This window comes from Panicum virgatum, chromosome 2N (assembly GCF_016808335.1).
Source record: "Panicum virgatum strain AP13 chromosome 2N, P.virgatum_v5, whole genome shotgun sequence".
Taxonomy (NCBI): Eukaryota; Viridiplantae; Streptophyta; class Magnoliopsida; order Poales; family Poaceae; genus Panicum; species Panicum virgatum.
Genome location: NC_053146.1, coordinates 58324702 through 58334075, shown reverse-complemented (window position 1 = coordinate 58334075; position 9374 = coordinate 58324702). Strand labels below are relative to the sequence as shown.

Below are 9374 nucleotides of genomic sequence, written 5' to 3'. Positions count from 1 at the left end.
AATTAGTTTTGATTTTATAGATCTCATTAGAATTTTTTATTTTTTAAAAAAAATACAAAATCACCTTCAAAACCACCATTAGGGCTAAATTTGCTGTGTTTCGAAAGTTGAATGGTCTATCTTATCCAGTTTTGTGGTTTATAAGATTGAAAATCATATTTTTGTAATAGTTTAAGAATATAAACTGGACTTTTTCCTTGAAGAAATGCATGTATGTGTTTCTTTCAACAAAATATAGGGCCATATACAGGGATGAGGGATCCATGAACGAGCAAGGGCAGATAAGTGAACTTCGATCTAAACAGATAACTGGACGCTAGCTGCTGTTGTTGGAACTGCTGGAAAGCTTGGAATTGCCGTTGCAGCTCAAGGTCGTTGTAGCCCATCCATAAAAGCTCAAGGTGAAGCGTTCGTACCAGCCCAACTCCTAAACCGGCCGGCTGGGCCGCTGGGGCCGAATCACAGTATGGCCCACAATAATACCGAGCAGATCCATGCCGTCCATCCAAGAAGACTACGTGATCTCATCCGTCCATGAGATGCCCCCTCGGTTTCTCGTAGGAGCGGGGGAGCGAGCCCCTTGTCCCTTTCCCGTCTCCCACCTCTCGCTGCCACCACTGCAACTGCCGCCGCAGCGGCCGAGAAATGGTAAGGTCCCCGAATCCTTCCGCTCTGTTCGCGCGTCTCCAATAGATTGCTACTCTCGTGCCTATGCATCTATGTTTTGGTTGGACGGATTTGTTGATGATTCTGTAATCCTCGCTCCATTGTTTGGTGGATTCGTCAGCTGATTGTTTAGTTTAGTGCAACCGTGATATTTGGTTTTGCGATATGCCTGTGTAGTTATGGTTTATTGAATCCTCTGTCACGGCGAGCGGTTCAGGCTGCGCGAGTGCGAGGAGCAGCTGGGTTTCGCGGCCTTGCCCTCTCCTTCGACTGCGAGGAGTGATCTGGATCGAAATGTTCTTGCGTCGCTTACCAATGGGAAATTTTGCATGAGTTCCAAAACCTAATTAGGGGTGGGTAGGTACGATTTTGAGACCACAGACCAACGTTGACTCACGATGGTATATGATTAACGCACTGAGGATGGGTGGATTTGAGATTTCAGCACGATTATTTCTTCATCCAGCATTGTTGGTGTTGTTGGTTATGAATCCTCACTGTCTGAGTCTGTTGTTTTGTTCTTCTATCTAGGACCATTCCAAAGTTTGCAGACTGGTGTTATGGAAATTATTTGTATAAATTCTGAGTGATCTTTGTTCTAAAAAGGAGCATTTTGATGCTAGAAGAATTGGAAAGATTATTCAGTTAGCCCACTCAACTTTTAATTTACAGGATTGTGTGTAGTAGGTTTGTTTTAATTGCCTGCTGGGATGAAATATTATTTTAAGTTGCCCATGCCTCCATTATTGCATAATTACACAAAATTTCCTGGATTGTAGATGCATGCTAAAAATGGTATCTTCTTAGTCTGTTCATGAGGATCATTTGTTCTGGTGAAATTGCCTGGACAGCATCTAGTAGATTAGCGTTCATATATCTATGGTATGTCTGTAATAACAAGTAGTTTTTTTGTTGTTGATGAGTGTTTGTTGATAGATATCGTAATGTTTTCTTAGCTGCCCCTCACCAAGCAATATTTTTCTGTGGGAACCTTTTAGGCCCTGAAACCCTAGAGAAAGGAAAGAAGAGGAAGGGGAGAAGGAGCACGTGACGGGTGCCTAGAGGTGCAAATGCCTGTGCGATGGTGCTGCGCCTGGGGTGCCTAGAGGCATTATAGCTGCACTGTGCCCCATGTTATCTAGTCGTCCGACTAATCGCGATTAGTCGGGCTTATCGGTCCGGGGACCTCGATAAGGGACACCGAGTAGGTCTGAGCGACTAGTTTTCTAGTCGTCCGACTAGTCGTCGACTAATCGCGATTAGTCGCACCGATCAGGTTGAAAAACAATCAGACTTGGGGTTTTTTTTGTGGGCTGTTTGAGTTATGGGCCTCGGCCGGTAGTGGGCTGGTGAGGTGGCCCATTAGGTTTTTGGTATATAGAAGAGACAGAGCAGCTCCCAGCTCACCACGAGCCGTCCGCCCGCTCCAGACCACGAGCGCCGTTCGCCCGCCAAATCGCCAAATCCACGCCAAAATCGCGCCGCCCCGTGGACCGCCGCCGCCTGCTGCACGTTTGCCGGCGCAGCTGCGGCCTGCTACTGCTGCCGCGGCAGGACCCGGCGGCCGGCGACCCTCTTCCTTCCGCTTCCCGCCTCCGCCTCCACCTCCGCCAGGCCTTGGGCGCCGGTGTTCCGCAAGGCTGCCACCAGCAGCAGCACTTGAAAATGACCTCCTCTTCCTCCGACGGTAAATGTCATGCTTCTTCTCTGTGCTCTCCCCTCCCCTGCTTTACTGTCTGCTCATGCTTCTTCTCTGTGCTCTCCCCTCCCCTGCTTTACTGTCTGCCTGCTCATGCTCGAATATGGACTATGGGACAGGAATATAGAGTTCTGGACAGTTCACAAATCATATCTCACAGTAAGTCAAAAATCGACCGTCATTGTTGCCTTCATGCTTGCTTGACATTAAGTAATATATAGCATATATATCATATCGGTCATGGGACACATAGGACGACTATAAGACGACTAGGGATCGACTAGGCTCGACTAATCGGCCTGATCGACGACTAATCGCGACTAGTCGTCTGATCGGTCCCATGGCGACTAGGTCCGACTAGACGATTTGAAAACATGGACTGTGCCTAGAATCCCAAAATAACTGTCAATGCAAATCAGTTTTTGCACCCAATAATTTGTTCCCTAAGTCTGAACTACTGGTAGTGAAGGTCATTTGATGTTTCCTTTTTAAACTGTGCAGAAAGCAATTGCAGGTTTGAGAAGAATAAATTTGGATGGATTGCGATGGCGTGTATTTGATGCGAAGGGTCAGGTTAGGATTCTTCTGTTGATTTCAGTTGCAAGGATGTATTCATCAGAAAAAGGTTATGTGGTGTGCTGATTTGTATATGTGATAGGTCCTTGGACGGTTGGCATCCCAAATTGCTGTTGTGCTTCAAGGCAAGGATAAGCCAACCTATGCACCACATGTAGAAAATGGAGACATGTGCATTGTACGTAATGCAAAGGATATCAGTGTTACAGGAAGGAAAATGACAGATAAGATCTACTACTGGCATACAGGGTTAGTGAAGCTGAGAAAAAAATGAATACTTTATTTCTGAGTTTTTTTTATTAAATTTCTATCTTATGTAGTTATATGTTTACTCTCCAATAGGTATATTGGCCATCTTAAGGAAAGAAGGCTCAAGGACCAGATGGAGAAAGACCCAACTGAAGTGATCCGCAAAGCTGTCCTGCGCATGCTTCCCCGCAACAGATTGCGTGATGTAAGTGAAATTTTATTTATCTTTTATTCTGCAATCCAGGATTAGGCATGAGCAATTGTTTATCAGGCTGAATAATGATTGTTAATGCTTGCTTTATTTTCTGTTGCAAACGTTGTAATTAGTTCACTACTGTATTCATCCTCATTTTGATACTTTTGATACTTTCATGCATCAAATGTGGTAATGGAAACTATGTTATATGCATCAACTGTAGTTCGAAATTATGTTAGAGAACAGACTAGTCACTTTTATCTTGCATTGTGAACTTTCTTATTATACTCATGCTAGAAAGTGCATGTATATGTAAGAATCAACTACTGCCAAATATGGGTAATAAATAGGGGCAAACATGGTCATTTTACCTTCTTGTTAATCTGTCCTAGAAATTCTAGAATGACTTGTATTTTGGGGCGGAGGGAGTATAAGTTTAATCATCCATACTTTCTCACTGGTGAATACTCCCTCTGTTCCAAATTCATTCCAACAATCTTGGAGAGTCAAAATTTTCTAAGTTTGACCAAATTTATACAACAAGATAATAACATTTACGATACCAATTAAGTATCATTAGATTATTTGTTAGTTATATTTTTATAGTATACTTATTTGATGTCAAAAAGTTTTGTGTTTCTCTCTATAATTTTGGTCAAACTTTGAAATGGTTTGACTCTCCAAGATTCTTGGAATGACTTATAATTTAGAACGGAGTAGCTGCTAGAGAGACGTTAATGTCTGTGGCCAATTGCTCACTGGTGGTATTGCAAAAGTTTTGTCCACTTTCTGGGCTTAGCTGATCTGCTCAATGATTTGTCAAAAGTTGTTACTGTCATATGTTGTGAACACTGGGAAAAAGATGTATTAATGAACAAATCTGGTTGTACTTCATATTATCCAAGTCTATTTGTTGGTGCAAGTTGTTGAGATGTCATAAAAAGTTGTATGTTGTGTTACCGCTTATATATTTCAGAACATCATATTGATTGAGAAATCATGTCTTTTTCCCCTTCTGGTAGATTCTGCTGTTCATGGTATTGCAATTTAACACATGCTGCTTGGATCCTCCAGGACAGGGATCGCAAACTGAGGATATTTTCTGGAAATGAGCATCCATTCCATGATCGCCCTCTTGAGCCATTTGTGATGCCACCACGGCAAATACGTGAGATGCGACCCCGCGCAAGGCGTGCACTGATTAGGGCCCAGAAGAAAGAGCAGGCAATCAGAGCCAAGGAGGAAGAAGGTGCAAAGAATGCTGAGATAACTGCATAGGCACATTCTGATGTGTGGATATGCACATTGCAAATCTTCCAGATATTGTTTTTGGAGCATCCTTGCTTTCTTGGACATGTAGTCTGTTGAGTGCAATGGGAACATGCAAGACTTATTCTGTATCCTTATGTATTTTATGAGTGAAATAAAATCGTTTTCACCTTTGTTCAACTTATGATCTCTGATGCAGAAGTCCATTTGAAAACGTACCACGCGGTAAATTTTACTAAATTTTTTTCATGTCGTAAGCTTTAGAATTATTGACTGAGACCGGACATCGCGCTCGACGTGCTGAGCTCCCTGATTGACCCGACGAGCCGCTGGAACTCCGTCGCCGACGACCCTCAGCAGCTACGTCGCGCCTCACCTGCTGGGCCAGAGCCTCCGCTGACCGCAGCGGACTCCGCCGTCTCCCTCACCGTCCTGTCCACTACGCCTCTCTCGCACACGTCCTTCATGTCCAGCCCCCGTCTTCCACACGGCGCCCACGAACCGGCTGCTGATCTGCTGGTCGGCGAACAGCGGCCAGCACACCACGGTGCCATTCAGCGTCGAGTTCCACCTAGGAGTGTTAAAAGGGTCTTAATTTTTAAGCTTAGATAATCTAAAAACTGAGTCTTAAAAAAAGCCGAGTTTTAATTTTATATAATTTTGAGCTAAAAAATTAAAGACTAAGTTGAATCGTGAAAAAAATATAGAGCCATGATCTATTATCATCTCTAGTTCCGCCCGGCGTGCGTCGAGAACCCCACTGCCCGGTGCCGCAGCACCTGCCGCTGCGGGCTCGCTCAAAGATGCGCGCCCCGGTTTGGCACAACTTCAACTTCGCACTGTAGCGCCCCCTGTAGCTCACTGTAGCAAAGCCAGGTGAAGCCTTCAAAACCTGGCTTCACCGGCTTCTCACCTCCTCACGTTGACTGTAGATGAAGCTGGATGACGCAGCTTCGATGAACAGTGCCACAGCACAGTGCAGCACAGTCCTATACAGTACCGACGAAGCTGTGCCAAACACACCCTTTTAACGATTTGGTTTGGCCGGCGCCCGGCGGCCGCTTCTTCGCCGGCCGGCACAGGGGCGAGCGTCGGCAAGGGGCTCTCCTCTGCTCGTGGCTGCATGCGTTTGGCTAGTTCCGAGTGGGTTCCATACACTAGTCAGGGGGTGAAGACGATTGGGGCATGCTCAATTGCAGACCACGACATTTTGTAGAAGCCCTGTACCTAGTCCAAAGTTATCAGAAATTCTGAATTAGCATCCTCAATGTTTCTATAAACTTCAATTTTGAATAGGAGCTTCTGCCCTTTGATTTTCAAATCTTGTCTTCGTAGGTAATGGAACAAGAAAATTCCAAAATAACCCAGTATTTGCATCAGGGGAACTGTGAGATAGTACAATTTTAAACACAGTGCAATCACGTACACGCACGCGCAACCCTATGAATAAATGAACACGCAAATTCCCCAATTACCACTTCCGAGCGAGATGCGCATTAAAAGTTATCATAAAAAGAACATAAAGTGCACAGTTCAATACGAATATATGTACAAAAGCACGCGACGGGATATGAACAACCAAGAGCGTATATACCATAGGTACATCCCTGCCCCATGATTTTAGTGATCGGACTTGGCACCTCCCATGGTGATCTCCTTGATGAATCTGACGAGCCGCTCAAACTCCCTCGCCGATGATCCCCCATCGCTGACGTCCCGCCTCACCACACGCGCCAGCTCCTGCGCCGAGCTCCTGATCGCGGCGGACTCCATGGCCTCCCTCACCATCCTCTCCACGACGGCCCTGTCGCACACGTCCTTCATGTCCAGCCCCGTCCCCCACACGGCGCCCACGTTCCGGCTGTTGATCAGCTGGTCCCCGAAGAACGGCCAGCACACCATGGGCACGCCCTCGACGGCGGCCTCCAGCGTCGAGTTCCACCCGGCGTGCGTCAGGAAGCACCCCACGGCGCGGTGCCGCAGCACGTCCCGCTGCGGCGCCCACGCCACGACGCGGGCCTTGTCCTCTCCAACCACTCCGATGGCTTCCTGGGGAGTGGCGTGCTGGTCTTTGCTCGCCGCCACCATGTCCGGCCGGAGCACCCAGAGGAAGGGGTAGCCGGCGGCGGCAAGGCCGGACAGGAACTCCGTGAACTGATCGTGCGTGATGACCGCGAGGCTCCCCAAGCTCACGTACACGACGGACCGGTCTGCCTGGCCGTCGAGCCACGCGAGGCACCCGTCGTCCTCGGTCCACAGGCTGGACGCCGGCGCCGGCGCCGGCGCCGGCGGCGACGACATGGCGTGGAGAGGGCCGACGGCGAACACGTTGCGCATGCGCGGCGCGATGTGCGCGAGCGCCGCCCCCTCCAGGGAGGCAGTCGTGTTGAACACGAGCGCCCGTACCTCGCGGCTATGCGCGGTCGCCTTGGAAAACACGTGCAGGATGGGGTCGAGGCCGACGCCGCCGGTGCCACCGCGACGGCGGCACACGCTCGGAAGATCCCGTCGGCGCAGGAAGCTCTCCATGCCTGGAACGCCGCGCACCGGCTCGTCGAGGTCGCCGCCTTCAGGGAAGGGGAGCTCGCGGAGCTCGACAAGCTCGGGAACGGTCTGGTAGGCCAGGAAGCTGCACGCGCTGGACGTGCGGAAGGCAAGCGCCGGCACGCCGAGCTCCTCGGCAGCGTCGATCGCCCAAGTTAGCAGGCCGTCGGCGACGACGCAGGTCACCGGCGGGAAGCTGCGGTCGCCATCCACGCCGTCGCTGCCGTCTTGGCTCGGGCGCCCTGCGCCTGCAGACGACAAGGATGCGAGCAGAGCGCGGTACCTTACGGCGCCCACCTCCCGCAGGGACCTTTCGAGCTCCATCATGTCGCCCAGCGAGCGCGGGTGGTCGTCGGGGAGGCCGTCCGGGACGGACAGGAAGCGGAGGCGCGGCGAGCCGGCCACGAAGGAGGCGCGGCGGAGGTTGTGGTCCGTGTGGAGGAACGTGACAAAGACGCCGGCGTCGAGGAGCGCCGCGGCGAAGGGGAGCATGCTGTTGATGTGGCCCTGCGCCGGGCATGGGAACACCAGCACGTGCGCCTCCGCCATGCCGTCGAACGCTTCCTGTGCCCGGCGGAGCGCCGGGTTAGGACTGTTGCCTCGATCTGCCCGTGCGTTCCCCGTTGCCTCTACTCAGCGGTCACCTACGCCTACGACAGGAATATATATATATATATATATATATATATATATATATATATATATATATATATATATATATATATATATATATATATATATATATATATATATAATTAGTGAGTGGATCAGTGGAGTGACTGACACTTTCCACACAGATTTTTTTTTTGTTGGGAGGGGAGCATCACTTGATTAAGACGGGGTTTCATCAAACTCAAATCTTGAGTCCATGGAATAAACTCACCTAGTGATCAAGACCGGAGGAATGATATAAGGGCACCAGCAATATGAGAAAAAGCAGTCCTTATGCAATAAATATCGTGCTATTGATCACCCATATATATTGTGGGACTGGATCATAGTAAGAATTTGCTTACAGACTATCATAGCGCTATGGTCTACCCATAAGAAATAAACTATGCTTTTCCTTTTGTTCTCACCGTGTTTGCTGTTGTTCGCACCACCCAAGGGAAAGGAGAATGTGAACACCCAGTTGAGAGATGGTTGATTCTTTTACCAATAGGTGGGACCCATAACTGCCTATTGACATTGTGGCTCATGCAATAGTTGAGAACTGGTTTTGTTGGGTTCACCTATATAGACCGGTTGGTCCTTAAACATTGCTGCTGCCAAAAGAAACTATGGTGCTGCCAAAAGAAACTAAGGCTCCGTTTGGATGTCTACATTGGGAGCCTTGGCATTGAATTGAGTTCAATACCAAATCAGGCCAAGTATTGAAATGAGCTCAATACCAAAGCAATCGTTTGGATGTCCATGACATTGGTAGATGGAATTGAACTGGGAGCGAATGCCAAATCATGTTTGGATGTGCTTATGCAAAATTGAGAAGTGATCATCCTCATCCTCTCTCCACTGCTCCTTCTCGCGCCGGATTCCGCTTCCGCGGCGGCGCGGGCGCCGGCGGGAAGCTGACGCGCTCGCTGGCGGCGGCGGAGCTGAGCAAAGTAGGGGGTGCGGGGGAGTGGAGCAGGACGCAGCAGAGGGGCGCGGTGGAGCGGCGTGGGGCGCTGAGGGGCAGAACAGAGCGGCACGGCCGCAGAGGGCGCGCCGGCGAGGAAGAAGGAGGAGGGGGCCACGCCGGCGAGGAAGGATGAGGAGGAGGGGGCCGCGCTGGAGAGGAAGGAGGAGGAGTGGGCCGCGCCGGCGAGGAAGAAGGAGGAGGGGGCCGCCCCGGCGAGGAAGGAGGAGGAAGGGGACCGCGCCGGCGAGGAAGGAGGAGGAGGGGGTACGGCCGCGGCCGGCGAAGGAGGAGGGCCGAGGGACGCGGGAGAGCAGAGCGGTGGAGGGAGGGGCGTGCCTCCTACAGTCGCCTCTGCTCCAGGACAGGGGGTGGGGCAGGTCTCCTCCGACCGCCGCTGCTCCGAGACGGGCTGGGCTCCTCCGGCCGCCTCTGTTCCGGGACAGGAGGGGAGGGGCCAGGCCTCCGCCGGCCACCGTTGCGACGGGAGGGGCTGGGATCCGTCGGCTGCCACTGCTCCAAGCCGCCCTCCGCCGGCGAGTCACGAGTAGGAGGAG

At 50.4% G+C, this 9374-nt stretch overlaps 2 protein-coding genes and 1 pseudogene across 3 annotated transcripts; 1 reads left to right on the top strand and 2 right to left on the bottom strand.

Moving 5' to 3' along the window:
• Window positions 1-515: 515 nt before the first annotated feature.
• On the top strand, window positions 516-4839 carry LOC120658428 (50S ribosomal protein L13-like). Of its 2 annotated transcripts, XM_039936705.1 has the most exons (6): window positions 533-648; window positions 1665-1774; window positions 2867-2938; window positions 3024-3190; window positions 3284-3395; window positions 4461-4839. In XM_039936705.1, the coding sequence occupies exons 2-6, from the start codon at window positions 1748-1750 to the stop codon at window positions 4662-4664; spliced, it is 582 nt and encodes a 193-aa protein (XP_039792639.1). In that variant the 5' UTR covers window positions 533-648; window positions 1665-1747; the 3' UTR covers window positions 4665-4839. The 2 variants fall into 2 exon arrangements, with proteins under 2 accessions (XP_039792640.1, XP_039792639.1); XM_039936706.1 differs by lacking the exon at window positions 1665-1774 and having other exon boundaries at window positions 516-648.
• Window positions 4840-4921: 82 nt separating this feature from the next.
• LOC120662827 lies at window positions 4922-6260 on the bottom strand (annotated as a pseudogene).
• Window positions 6082-7813, bottom strand: LOC120658336 (myricetin 3-O-rhamnoside 1,2-glucosyltransferase UGT709G2-like). The gene has a single exon (XM_039936597.1). It carries the CDS (start codon window positions 7746-7748, stop codon window positions 6276-6278), a length of 1473 nt encoding a protein of 490 aa, XP_039792531.1. The 5' UTR covers window positions 7749-7813; the 3' UTR covers window positions 6082-6275.
• Between the last annotated feature and the right edge of the window lie 1561 nt (window positions 7814-9374).

Coding starts and splice junctions, on each gene's coding strand:
- LOC120658428 (XM_039936705.1), top strand. CDS start 1,748: ATGGTGCTGCGCCTGGGGTGCCTAGAG. Junction 2,939..3,023: donor TATTTGATGCGAAGGGTCAG/GTTAGGATTCTT, acceptor TATATGTGATAG/GTCCTTGGACGGTTGGCATC. Junction 3,191..3,283: donor ATCTACTACTGGCATACAGG/GTTAGTGAAGCT, acceptor ACTCTCCAATAG/GTATATTGGCCATCTTAAGG.
- LOC120658336 (XM_039936597.1), bottom strand. CDS start 7,748: ATGGCGGAGGCGCACGTGCTGGTGTTCCCATGCCCGGCGCAGGGCCAC.